Below are 13505 nucleotides of genomic sequence, written 5' to 3' on the forward strand. Positions count from 1 at the left end.
TTATTTTTTATTTGTACGGCTAAGTTCGCAATCATTGTTTTAAAGCAATAATTAATTAAATCTACCCCTGTTTGTTTAATCTACAACGTTACATTTGTTTCTCAACTTAGGAGCATTTCTAAATTGAAATATTAAATTATTTGATTAAAATATTTAAAGCCAATAAAATTAAATTCTAAGTTCAATTTAATTGATTCTTAAAATTATTCTTAGAATGAGATTTAAAAAAAAAAATTATGTGATTATAAAAGATGAAAATGATTATTTAAACAATTTAAGTAAGATTGAATATCAGTTTATACAACGTTGAAAAAAGAGGCAACCGACTTCACTCGAATCAAAGACAGCTAAGTAGGTGTTGACCTGTATCCAACATTCTTATGGATTTTTTGGGTTGGGGCCGGGCAATGAAAAGAAAGCGAACGGTCCAAAACTACTTATATTTGTAAATGAGTGGAAGAAGGCCCCCACATAAGCAATGGTGCCAATTTGTCGGCACAATGACTGGATTGGGGCTCCTAAAATCAACATTTTTGGGGCATTTGATTATTACGGGATTTTAAATCAATATAATGATTCATGTATTGATATAATATAAAATATTAAAATTTATATATTTATATTATATTATATATAAAAATTAATTAAAATAATTTATATCAATATAAAATATATATTTTTATTTAATTAAATATATAATAATTATTATAATTTTAAATTATATTATTTTTATATATTATTTTTATACCATATTTATGTTATCACTTTATAATATTTTAAATTATCAGCATTTAAAGCCTCACCTCTCCCTCTCCATCTCCCTCACCGCTCGTTTCACTCCCTTGAAAAATGACACATCAAACGTACTGCTACAATCCCATTCCTATACATCAACTAATTTTTTTTTTACAAAAAAAGGTGTTAAGACGAAAGAGTTGGTTTGAATTCCGTCGAAAGTCCATTTTGTCTTTTGTTTCGTATTATTCGGGGAGAGAGAGAGCGAGAGAGAGAGAGGGAGAGAGAAATGGAAAGCAAAGTGAACACCTTATCTTTGGGTGCCTGCAAAAGACATTTAACCCAACAGGGAAACAAAAAAAAGGAAGAGCGGCACTAAAATACTACACCCTACAGAAAATCTTCCGAGTAAGAAAATAAAGCAGAAAGAAATTCTGCTCCTCTTTCTTTCCTCTCCAACACTGCGAACAGAGAGATAGATACAAACAACGTTTTTTCGCTTCACATGGATTTAGATTTTCAATTATGTTTTCCTTTTTCTGTTGGGGTTTTTCGTCATCGATTTCATTATCAGGCGCAGCACAAACATCAACAAAGATAACACTTCCTTTTATGTTCTTCTTTTAGAATTAATTTCCAGAGAAAAAGAAGACTCTGATAATAGTAATAGCTTAAATAGTTTAATTAGGTGAGTTTTTTTTTTTCTTTATTTCATTTTTGTTTTCCTAGTTTTTTTTTCGCTTCGTTTGAGTTATTTGATTTTTTTTATAAGAGCTTACAGTGTTAAGAAAGATAGTGGAGGATGAATCACTGCGTTCCTGATTTCGAAATGGAAGAAGATTATTCAATCCTTTCATCTTCTAGTTTAACTCGCCCTAAAAAACCCTCCATGTAAGCTTCTTCTTCTTCTTTTCTGTCTGTTTTTTTAACTCTAATTCTTATTATGCAAATTGTGAATTGATAAGCTGTTGAAATTACGGAACAGGCCAGAGGATGAAATCATGGAGCTGTTGTGGCAAAACGGTCAAGTTGTTATGCAGAGTCAAAACCATAGATCTTTCAAGAAATATACGCCGTTTAAATTCCATGACGCTGACCAATCAGCTCCCAGAGAGATCCGATCATCGTCATCTCTCCAGCATCAACAACAACAGCAGCAGCAGCAATCGATTACCGATCATCTCTTCATGCAAGAAGATGAAATGGCTTCATGGCTTCACTATCCTCTCAGCGACGCCAACTTCGACCACGATTTCTGCGCTGATCTCCTCTATCCTTCCTCCTCCGCCGCTGCCCCTGCTGTGGCCCCTTCTGTTAACTCCACCGCCACAACCTCCGCTCCTCCTCCACTCGGAAGAGTTTCTCAAGTTTCGGGTTCAGCTTCGGCTATGGCGTCAGCTTCTAGGCCCCCGATACCGCCGGTGAGGAGGAATGAATTGGAGTCGACAAGGATTCAGAACTTCGTTCACTTCTCCAGGCATAAAACGGCAAGGGCGGAGCAATCTGGACCGTCGAATTCGAAGAGTTTAGTGAGGGAATCGACGGTCGTTGATTCCAGCGATACTCCGGCGGTGTCTCCCGAATCGGCAGCCTCTCAGGTTATGCCAAGCAACACCGAGGAGGCATCTGGCGGGAACAACAACAATGCCTGCGCTAACATGAGCGCCGCTGCAGTTGTCAACACGCAATCAGCTGCTGTCAGCGTGGGTGCTAGCAAAGACAATTTAGCCACGTGTGAGGTCACGGTGACATCATCACCAGGCGGCTCCAGTGCCAGCGCCGAACCAACGGCTCAAAAAGCGGCGCCGGCTGAGGACCGGAAGCGTAAAGGAAGAGAACTGGACGACGCCGAATGTCACAGCGAGGTTAGTTCATTAGAGTTAAAATTTTTTCTCTTTTGTCTCAGCTAACGTGCGCCAGGGATTGGGGTTGACGTTGTTTAACGTGAGCACCACTCTCTTCGTCACTGGGCTAATTTGGGATTGTACACGTGTCAGGGGTGTCGAGTTAGAAAATGCCACACACGAATGTGACGATTGGAGGGGAAGGAGGCTGGCAGTGTCAATTGGGAGTGAAATCTTTTTTTAATTATAAAAGAATGGGGTTTAAAATAAGAATATTTTTGCACCGATGGCGCGTATGACGGGACTGGTTTCCTCGTCCCCGTTACACCCCCGTTTGCAAGTTAGCGTTTCGATAGGCTTTTTTTTTTGGGAGGGGGGGGATTTTTTTTTTATTTTTTAATTGATTAAAACATTCTCTAGTGTTGAGTAGTTCTAGTTAAGCTTAATGTTAGCTTCTCTAATTTTATACGTTGGGTGCATGAGAATTCTGAAAGAATCAGCCTTTTTGCAAACCTAAATACTAGGATGTATGAGACATTATTTAAAGAATTTTGCTAACTGATGATATTTAAAGAATTTTGCTAACTGATGATCTAAAACACTTTTAAAATTATTATATAAAGTACTAATACCTTCATTCAATAGATTAGAAATCATGAATAAAATTGTCAATTATTATATTTAATGTAAAATTATTATTATTATAGTAATTGTTTAATGAATATTAGCTCAAATGGTATACATGTTGGTTAAATTCTTAGAGGTTGCGAGTTTGTCAGGAATTTGATGAGTAATGTCCTTCTTAGATGAATCATGTAGATCGATTAGAAATTTCAAAAAAGATTATTATAATATTGATTAACCTTAAATAAGGTTTTTAGAGAGTGTCCTTTGCCACTTCATACCAAAACCCTTATTTAAATACACGTGAACTAGTTTTAACATTGAATTTTTTATGTTTAACATATCCAAAATTAATCAAAAACCATTTATAATTTTGTCATTGATATAAAGGTGTCTGAATTCTGTAATTACACAATATAAAGATCATTTTGTTGTTTAAAACAATAAAAAGAAAAGGATTTACTGTGTTATTCTAATAATTAATATTCTTTCTACTCAGGGTTAGACCTTTAAGCTAGTTTTTCATGAATAGAGTAAAATAAGAAAAAAAAAAAGAGAAGAAGATTGATAGATTTTTACTACAGTTCATCCTAAATGAGAAAGAGAATCTTAAAAAAAAAAAAAAAGAAAAGAAAACGTTAAATGTAGGTAGCTGAAGCAAAAGGAGTTCTAATTTCTCAGCTTCAAATTCTATTCTCCCCCAACTTAATTGCCAAAAAAGGGGACTTTTATATAAATTGGTTAAGACAGAGTACTTGTAAAATGGTAGGTCATTCTGATTAACATAGACCATTACAATCAAGTCTAATGGTACCTGTATTTTTTCATTGGTGGTGTCAATATCTTTTAGTTTTGATGTCACCTGATTCAGTGGCAAAGCTTGAGAATGTTATAAAGAAATCATGTTCTCTAGGAACTTTTCACTCAGCAATCTTAAAAAGCTCATTTAGCATGTAAAAAACACCAAATGTGAATAAGGATGTTTCTATAACTCTAAGATGAATTTAAATATTATGGACAATAATAGTAACTCCACTTTGAATCTTTTTATGGTCTTAAGAATGCACATCAGGAGCTTATGCGTTATTTTCTACATTAATATGTTGGGGAACCAAACTAAATTTTAATTATGGAAGCATCTGTATTTATTTTCTTCTTTTGGAAAAGTGGGAAGGTTCATATTGGTTATGGTTTAGCTTAATTACAGATAGGTAGGGAAAACAAAAACTATATAGAGAATATAGCCTTCAGTGGTGCTATGTTAGGTGCTCATAATTTCCTAAGTATAAGTCAGTTAAGAAGCCAACCATATAACGATAAGTACACAAGTTTTACGGTATCCTTATGGTAAACTTATGAGGTGTTTAAACCAAGCAATCTCTTTGTGGAAAATAGACAGTACCCCGTGTATGTTGAGAGTTAGGATGGTATTATATGTTTTAATGTGTTAAAATGGAAAATCTGGGACTTCATTTATCCCTTTCTTTCTATTAAAATTCATCTTGCTTTTTACTGATAACTTTATTGTTGGCAAAGGATGCTGAGTTCGAATCCACTGATACAAAGAAACAAACGCGCGGATCCACATCTACAAAAAGGTCTCGTGCTGCAGAGGTCCATAATCTCTCAGAAAGGGTCAGTATTTTATTGACATTATAGTACATGATCTTCTTCTGTGTAATTACATTCCTTTAGAGGTATAATATCTCTTTCATTTGCAGAGACGCAGGGATAGGATAAATGAAAAGATGAGGGCTTTGCAAGAACTTATACCTCGTTGCAACAAGGTTTGTCTTGTCTATGATTTTCCCTTATAGTTTCACTTTACATTGAGGATTTGTTTTTCTTTATTTGGATTCTTTCTCTACCTATATCAACTTATTTCATATTTCTGAGTCTCAGTCAGACAAAGCTTCAATGCTGGATGAAGCAATTGAGTACCTGAAGTCACTTCAGTTGCAGGTTCAGGTATGTCTTTGCTTATAGTTAATGGATATGTGTGATTGTATAGCCTAGCCATAGATTTTTGTTCTTACAACTCTATACCAAAAGTAGTTCCATGGAGTGATGTAATTGGGTTATTGTCCTTTTATAGCAGTATTATTGGTAAAACGCTAACAATAAAGTAACTTTTGTCTTTGTTCCGTCTAGAATGCATGCTTATGTCACATGTGCCCTCATGACTTAACGTAATAGCACTAAGCCCTTAATCAACAATCTTTTACCTGTTTTATTATGAATGTTTAGGGAACTGTTAATGACAGGGACTTTTGCCATTGAAGTAAATAAAAGAGAATAAGATTCACCAAACACCACCAAGCCCGGGGCAAGATTTCATTTGGGAACATTATTTTTACTTGGCGTACACAAGTAGATAAATTTTGAAATTTGAAGCTTTTTCTTTTCTTTTTTTTCCCCCTAGCGAGAAGATAACTAAATTAAGTACATGTATGCTGGGATTGTGCTCCAACAAAAATTATGTTTGGATTGCCGGATGGAAACACCGAAGAACAAATTAGAACAATATCTTAGTAACTCTTCCGTTTATTTTAAAGTGTTTGAAGAAAACTTTGTTCAATCAAATACTTCACGATTGACTTTTGCACCACTGGTATTTGCTAATTATTATGTTCGACATCTTGCAGAATCTGATCAATACCTAACCAAAAAAGTATCCATTAAGGCAAAAGTTAATTCCAGCCTCATTCTTCCACTCTCTATCTACCTTCTTTTGTTTTTCCATGTTGCTATTGTGTGGATTTTGTTAAATGTTCTGTCCAGATTGGATGGAATTTCATAATTCTATACTTGAGAATAATGCATTTTCCTCTGAGAACTAAGGAAGAGGAGTTGAGTATCTCTTTCTGTATAAGCTCCAGTGTTCTCACGCTGCAGATGGCACAACACTTTAGACAACTTTTGCTCGAGCCTTTACTTTCCTGAGTTTTACATGCTGTCATTTTGATTCTTATAGCACTTTCAATATCAGTGACTGCTTTGCAGCAATATCATGGACTGTCCTTTGATATGCTTAATAACTCAAATGAGTTGAGAGAAGAAAAAACAGTCACTGAAAATTAATTTGGAGTGACATGAGCTTCCAGATTTATGACATTTTTATTTTACCAATCAATAGTGTGCTTATTTTTGCATTCTAATATCATAAAAACCTATCCTAACCATAGAACTTCATTCTCACTTCTACTCAGCTCTTGTGACATGCTTGTGCATGTAAATACTTTCTTTCACCTCCATGTACCATGCAGTAAGCTGGGATAAGCTGGGATGTGTTGTTATGTTCTATTCACATTTCATTTAATGAGCATTGTTTTATATCTTAACGAACGAGTTTGTGCATTATTTATGACAATTTTAGATTTTAACTTTCTGCAGATGATGTCCATGGGTTGTGGCATGGTCCCAATGATGTTTCCTGGTGTTCAGCAGTACATGCCAACAATCGGAATGGGAATTGGGATGGGCATGGGCATGGATATGGGAATAAGTCGGCCGATGATGCCGTTTCCCAATGTTTTGGCTGGCTTAGCATTACCAACCCCAGCTGCTGCAGCTCATTTGGGTCCAAGGTTTCCTATACCAGCCTTTCATATGCCACCACCAGTTCCAGCACCAAACAATCAGCCAGATGCCACGATAAACCAGCTTGGCATGCAAAACACAAACCGGCCACGGGTCTTAAATTTTGCTGATCCTTATCAACAGTATATTGGTCTTCACCAGATACAATTACCCCCTCCACTGGTAATGTTTAGCATGCCATCTTGCCTCCAAATTGGGGCATTCATACCTAGTAATTATTTTCCCTCAACCTTTGCCCTTTATACCTATCATCAATTGCATGATAACTTCTTTTTTTTAAAAATAGAAAATATCCATAAATCCTTGTTCAGAGCTTTCTCAGCTATTTTTAGGCTTGAGTATTCACTCTTGACAATATCTTAAAAGAAAGTTGGCTTGGAACCCTACAAAATTAATTTCTAACTTTTTCCTATTTATTTTCCCAAAGAAAAAATTTCCTTAAATGTCTGATCTAACACCAGCTTAATCACATTGAGACATACAATTTGTCCACTAGTATGAAGTATTGATTACAAATTTAAACTTTTACAGAGTCCAGCAATGGCCCAGACAAGTTCCAATAAACCAAGTAACAGTAGGGAAGCTGAGAATCTTGAAAATCAACCACCAGGTAGGTCCATTGTTTTCTAGTTCCACATTATTACAAGATGGTTGTTGACAACAGTATGCATATAGACAGTACATGCCATGACCACCTCTAATAATTTCATATGATTAGAATCTGCATGGCATGTGCAGATTTCAGCATTTGGCATGAAAAGAACCTGGCTTTCAAACAAAGTATTCTCTGCTACCACTTTGACTGACATGGTTTTACTAATTAGATAGAACTACACTTGCACACTGAAATCAAGTTAAAATGATAAGCCATGTCAGTTCCAATGAGGAGCAAGACATTTATTAGCACTTAATTAGAAGTTTACTTGCTGTCTAATCATGGATGATTTCTAACTAACTTTTTTCGATGATATCATGAAGGTGATACGACATGATAGCGCCAAAATCTTGGCTGGCTAAAATGTAGCCAGCTACTCTCGGACTGCTAGCAGATTCTATTATCTGAACTATGGTTGAGTGCTGCTTGTGTATTCCTTTGAACCCATAACATACAAAATTAAAGATAAAGTTCCTGTGCATTGCAGGTTGACAATTCTGCATGGATCACTCCGGAAAGGTTATTTGCCTTTCTAAAGTTTTGTAGTGTAAGAGAACATCCTGTCTGATAAACTTTTTTCAACTAGCTAATTTGTTGTAGCACATCTACCATGTAATTATTACACAACCATAGAAATAGTTCCTTACTTTAGAGTTTCACTCTCACCTTTGTGTCCCCCCTCCATTTTCCCCATATTTCATCATGTAGTTTGTTTTCTATTTGTTCAGAATCTGAAACAGGCTTAGACAGAAGAATCAGCGACAAAAAAACAAAGCCATCTTTGGGTACGTGGGGGACGGTGGTGAGATGACTCTGGTTTGCTGACAACCTCACCCCCTTTCTCCCAAGTTGTTTCTGATTATCGTATTCGCTATTGCCTTTATTAAGAGTACAAAACCAACATGCAGAATTGAAGAAAATGTTATCCAGGTCACCACTGAAAAAGGTAAAAAGAAAATTGTTTTCAACGATAGACTTATTCATGGAATTATGGTCCAGTACGTATATATTTTTGAGTTTAAGCAGGGATGTAAGATTCAAGAGAACATATTTTAAGCACGACAAAGGAATATCAAGCCAGAGCTTTTGAATTTTTCCTTTGGGTTTCAACTTGTAGACGGGTCTCAGCTGCACTCAATCTATCTTCTGAACCTTAAAAGGGTGCAAAGAAGGGAAGAGTCGCCGCACCCTTTACCCTTTTTTTTTCAGCTCAAATTGAACTTTGCTCCAATTCACTGAACCTTGGAAAGGTGCATACGAAAAATGGTTGCTGTTTTCTCTGAATCTTTTCAGTGCATATTGAGCTTTGCGCCAATGTTCTCCAATCAATAAGCATGCCCACCAACCATCCTCCAACCATGGAAATGCCTAGTCATGTATGCTGAAAATAATGTAGGAGTCCCCATATATATTCTGTAGGCTAACCATAGTAAAAAAACGCTGTTAAAGGTGACTGAAACTGAAGGCCAGGATTATAGGCGCAATCCGAGCATGTCAGACAGCGGATAATGAGGCAAGAAGAAAACTCAAAGAATCTGGCACTTTGACCAACATTGGGCAAAAGTAAGAGAACGACCTCTCATACAGAGAACATGTCAGTTAGGCCCACGTTTTGTTCTTATTATGACAATGATAGGCCATCCTCGAAAACATAGCACATGTACGTGTGTGCTTGAATGAGATAAAACATAGCATCAAAAGGTCTATCATCTCCTCTAACTTTTCTTTCTTTTATATATATATATATATATATTCACATGAAAAACAAAGAAAACTTAACAGCAGCCAGCAGGCTGGAAGAGGTGGGGACCTGCTGTAACAAAGAAAGGCCATCAGAGTAATTTTCATCGAGATATGAACTCACCCAAAGCATACAACAAAACAAAAATGTAATTGCAAAACTCCAGAAAGAGGATATGAATAAGGTTTTAGCCAATTTATACATTTAATGAGCCTCCATTCTGACCATAAAGAAAAATCAGCCCCTGACCAGGCTAGGGACGGCAGGATAATTCCCCTTCTACAATCACAGCAAAACTTGGACATAACTATATTAGCATCCTAGGAAATCAACAAAAGAACTTCAAAGGCCTCTAAAATACAAACCTCCCAGTACAAACATCTTTTTCTTGCTGTAACAATATGTGGTTATGGGTTGATCGCAGATGAAATCTTATAACGGGGACAACAGTAGCGGTTAGCTTTGGAACATGCCAAATTCTTATCAGTAACTATCAGATATTCATATCAAAACTGAACAACAGCCTAAGAATATTGTTAAGCAAAACAGAAGACTTTGTACAAAATATACATTAAGATTATGTTTGAAGTACAAAATTATGATAAAATAAGATAAAATAATAGTAAAAATAAAATAAAATAAAATAATGTCATTATATATTGTATTTTATGTGTGTAATGATTATGATAAGATAATTTTACTTATTGATAAAATTATCCTTCTTCAAATTTATATAATTTAAATTATTAATATAATTTTTAAAAGTATAATATGATATGTAAGTGTAGTCCTATGAATTAAAAATAATCTTTTTCACTTTGAGATGATTGAATCATCTTATAGCAAGAAAATGATTAATACTCCTTACAATTCTATCATTTCTTTTGATACAAACCAAACATGCTATAAGATGATTAAATTTTATCCTATCCATTATTGTATTCACCAAACATGGCCTAAATAACTTATCACAGAAAATGCGGAATACATCCACTTCCATAGCATTTTCAAGTTCCTAACAAGAGGGAAAAACAGACTTAGCAGCATGGACAACATAAGCAAAAATGTTAACTAGAAGTCTCAGGTCTCAGTTTTCAAGTAGGAATAACAGCACTGACATTCGTTGCATCTGGGGAGCTATCAATATCACAGATGAGTTTTTGAAGATGTTCATCCTTTAGGGCTTCACGGAATTCACTCGAAGAAGCTGCATGACAGAACATCTTGGATGTTAGTTAACCAGTTTTGGCATCAAGACAGTTACAGGTTCTCTGCCTCTTAACATTATGATAACATTTGATCCTACAAACTAGCTATCTTAAGCTGGATGTTATTTAATCTTCTACCGTATATCTTAATCTGGGAACACCGAGAAACCCTGAGAACCTATTAGCTGATACGATAAAAAGCTTTGGGGCCAGACTCAAAACTTCATGCAAATCACATATATTAGAAATTTTTGGATAATTGCAAAAAGAAATGCATACCAAAACTTGTTAAATGCAATGCTAGTGGCATATTGTAAAATACAAAAATTCTACCACAATGCCTTTTGCATCTCCTTTGAATGTATTATACCATTGAATCATCTAAATTCCCCCAAAATATTTTGAACTCTAAATCCTGGAATGATAGTACTATGAGCTTTAAGTGTTTCTCCCACGAATATGTCAAATTCTCATTGATAGCTAAATTTGGACAGGTGTTTTATTTATTCGGCCACGTTTACATTCCCTATTTTTCTGAGTTTCTTACAAATCTAATGACGAAGGTTGCCATCATCATTTTTTTTTTTTTTTCATTTTGATGCACTTGGAGACCTCTTAAGATGTTGGCAAATATCAACAAGATGCTAGCTTCAACTATAATTATGAGTGGAAAAAAAAAACCAAACATTTGCCCAAGTAACTCACTGCCCACTACTGTAAGGAACTTTTTACTAAAGATAATTGAGCTAGGCTTAGATTTAAAATAAAAAAATAAAAAAATCCATACCAATAGCCTGCATTTGCAATATTTGTATTACCTCACTTGCGTCATCAACTTCTAGTTTCCTTTCCACCTGAAATCCTGGAGTAGCAACTAAAAGAAATGAAGCAAACAATATTTGAGTTTTGAAATTTTCCACGAAAAGAGAAGGAAGATTTGATTAAGTTGTTGACGATATTAACACATCATGTAGATTAAAAAAATTTTTTTTTGCATGTAGAATAATCTTTCATGAATCTGAGTTCTTTGAGTTATGATGATCTCCAAAATTCATCTTAAAGTTAGACACTGTATCATGTCAAGGAAGCAAACTGTATAACATGCTTCCTTTGCCCATGCTGAGAAACCATAAAGTTACTTCCTTGCCCATATTAAAAAAAGGACATTTGCTTGTAAGAGCAATGGTGGTTTTCATTGATGAAAAGTGTTTCTTAAAAAATGTTACTAGATGTTCATAATATAGCACATATAAAATGGAAATGTGAATAGAACTCAAATTTTAAAGCAGACTACTTACTAGGAGAATGATTCATTAAAAGGTAGTTTTCTTTTAGTTTTGCTGAAAAACTGCAAATAAGCATATCTCTAAGGATAAGCATCAACTTTGAATTTTTATAGCAAGGAACAGAATTCTTACTGGCTCTTTCATCAGAGGATTCTGGCTTGACACTAGTAGTTACTGCATCATTAGTGGACCCTGAATTGACACAAGGGGTTCCTACATCATTCACACACATTAGTTCTAAATTTGGCCATTTCTGAAACCACAGAGAGAAGGCCAGCGCCAGCTAGAAATCATAGATTCTTTTTTTTAATATTGGCTTCCAGAAGTAAGCCCTTAGCCATGTTTTTTGCTGGTTGAAACAAGCTTGAGTGGACATATGTATCACATATATATGATAGGTTTACAATAACATACAACTCAGTAAGGATTATTCGACAGGCCAGAAGAGCAGTGTAGATATTCTTGATATTACTAAAGCAAAAGTAGAATTTAAATTTAACATTTCATCACAGTTTATAGCATTATCTACACAAGAAAAGCACCACCAAGGCCACAACCTTAGCATGAAATATGTGTAATAATATTATTATCTCTCAACATGTATCAATCCATATAAAAATAAACTTCTAGAATATCAAATGCATGAAAACACAAGCATCCTTGATTAAAGCATGGAGTTGGTCACTTAAGAAGCATCCACTTTGAAGAAAGGAGTCCTCACCAGATTTTTCGTTAAGGGATTCTGGTTTCGTGCAGGGAGTTTCTGCAACATACATACAAGCCCATTAGTTGTCATTTCTAGTATCACAATGAGAATGCCACCTTAAGACTTCAACTACAAAAGTGCAAGTAGGGTAACAGGACACTGATACCCAAATTCCCCTTTAATCTTTGTCTACAAAACTTAGATTTTCCGGAATGTTTGTTGGCTAGTGGAAACTAAGCTTGAAACCATACACCATTGTTCGGTTATTCTTTTAGCTAACACATATTCCACTCCACAAGACAGAAAAAATATTGGTAAAGCAAGAGTAGAATGGATGCTAAGTTCATCTCTTTACCAGAACACAAGTAGTTGAGAAAGCATTAGGCCAAGAAAATTCCCATGATTAAAAGCAAAAGATCAAGCAAATTTCGAATACGTAATCAACATACATGGAGAAATAAAAAGAGTTAATGAAATCCAATAATTAAGAAGAATGAAAAGGCGAAATTGTTGGGTGACATGCAGAGAACAACTGGGACTTAAGGAAATCGAAAGGAGTAAAATAAAAAAATACCCACAAATAAAAACAATCAGAAAGAAGAGAGAACAGACCTTACTAAGGAACTAGACAAGAGGTGCATTTGTACTTGGATTGTGCTTGGTTGCAAACTTGACACCGCCGTGAAGGACCTATCATTCTTCCTTCTTCCATCAATAACAAAGCAAAAATCCAATTTAATATTATAATGATTGATTACGGGTGTTTAAAGTTAACGCCAAAAAGACCAAAACAGTTACTGATCGGAGGAAGAGAGCTACGAGGGTGGCGAAGCAGAAACAATGTGTCGACTCCCAGTTATTTTCTTTTCAATCTTGGAAACGGAAGAGTTAAGTCAGGAAATAAAAAAAGCAGAGAAAATTCTAATGCTTGATTTTAATCCAGCATAAGAAAAAAAGAAGAAAGAAAATTAAGCATAATAACCAATAGTGATTCTCAACAAGAAACATTTTTCCTTCTTTTTATGGACAATTGACAGAGACTGAAAATTTTTTCATAAAAGAGATTTTTCCTCTGTAAGTTTGAGATACAAATAAAATATGTACCA

The 13505-nt window shown here is 35.1% G+C and overlaps 2 protein-coding genes across 18 annotated transcripts; one reads left to right on the plus strand and one right to left on the minus strand.

Annotated features, from left to right (window-relative positions):
• The first annotated feature begins 829 nt into the window (after positions 1–829).
• Positions 830–8742, plus strand: LOC111305375 (transcription factor PIF1-like). Of its 13 annotated transcripts, XR_016331647.1 has the most exons (11): positions 958–1423; positions 1508–1626; positions 1721–2600; positions 4740–4838; positions 4925–4990; positions 5106–5171; positions 6597–6965; positions 7335–7413; positions 7782–8005; positions 8187–8404; positions 8576–8742. XR_016331647.1 is itself a non-coding variant. In XM_089750946.1 (10 exons), exons 2-9 carry the CDS (start codon positions 1538–1540, stop codon positions 7948–7950), a joined length of 1653 nt encoding a protein of 550 aa, XP_089607072.1. In that variant the 5' UTR covers positions 958–1423; positions 1508–1537; the 3' UTR covers positions 7951–7977; positions 8187–8742. The 13 variants fall into 13 exon arrangements, 6 of the variants coding, with proteins under 6 accessions (XP_089607071.1, XP_089607072.1, XP_022758596.2 ...); XR_016331645.1 differs by having other exon boundaries at positions 8187–8742; XR_016331646.1 differs by having other exon boundaries at positions 7782–7977; positions 8187–8742.
• LOC149512846 (uncharacterized) lies at positions 8223–13394 on the minus strand. Of its 5 annotated transcripts, none has more exons than XM_089750948.1 (6): positions 13012–13394; positions 12415–12456; positions 11826–11906; positions 11195–11269; positions 10318–10406; positions 8223–10214 (listed from the first exon to the last, which is right to left on the minus strand). In XM_089750948.1, exons 4-6 carry the CDS (start codon positions 11205–11207, stop codon positions 10032–10034), a joined length of 285 nt encoding a protein of 94 aa, XP_089607074.1. In that variant the 5' UTR covers positions 11208–11269; positions 11826–11906; positions 12415–12456; positions 13012–13394; the 3' UTR covers positions 8223–10031. The 5 variants fall into 5 exon arrangements, 4 of the variants coding, with proteins under 4 accessions (XP_089607074.1, XP_089607075.1, XP_089607076.1 ...); XM_089750949.1 differs by having other exon boundaries at positions 11195–11281; XM_089750950.1 differs by lacking the exon at positions 11826–11906 and having other exon boundaries at positions 11195–11281.
• Positions 13395–13505: the final 111 nt, after the last annotated feature.

Source organism: Durio zibethinus, chromosome 21, assembly GCF_047325235.1.
Source record: "Durio zibethinus cultivar Kanyao isolate XHJ-2024 chromosome 21, ASM4732523v1, whole genome shotgun sequence".
Lineage (NCBI taxonomy): Eukaryota > Viridiplantae > Streptophyta > Magnoliopsida > Malvales > Malvaceae > Durio > Durio zibethinus.

What these genes read in the sequence shown, in the direction of transcription:
- LOC111305375 (XM_022902861.2), top strand. Translation starts at nt 1,538, where the DNA reads ATGAATCACTGCGTTCCTGATTTCGAAATGGAAGAAGATTATTCAATC. An exon ending in CACTTCAGTTGCAGGTTCAG is followed by an intron (nt 5,172 to 6,596) that starts GTATGTCTTTGC and finishes AACTTTCTGCAG; the next exon opens with ATGATGTCCATGGGTTGTGG. An exon ending in TACAATTACCCCCTCCACTG is followed by an intron (nt 6,966 to 7,334) that starts GTAATGTTTAGC and finishes AAACTTTTACAG; the next exon opens with AGTCCAGCAATGGCCCAGAC.
- LOC149512846 (XM_089750947.1), bottom strand. Translation starts at nt 10,422, where the DNA reads ATGTTCTGTCATGCAGCTTCTTCGAGTGAATTCCGTGAAGCCCTAAAG. An exon ending in GCTCCCCAGATGCAACGAAT is followed by an intron (nt 10,215 to 10,317) that starts GTCAGTGCTGTT and finishes CCCTCTTGTTAG; the next exon opens with GAACTTGAAAATGCTATGGA.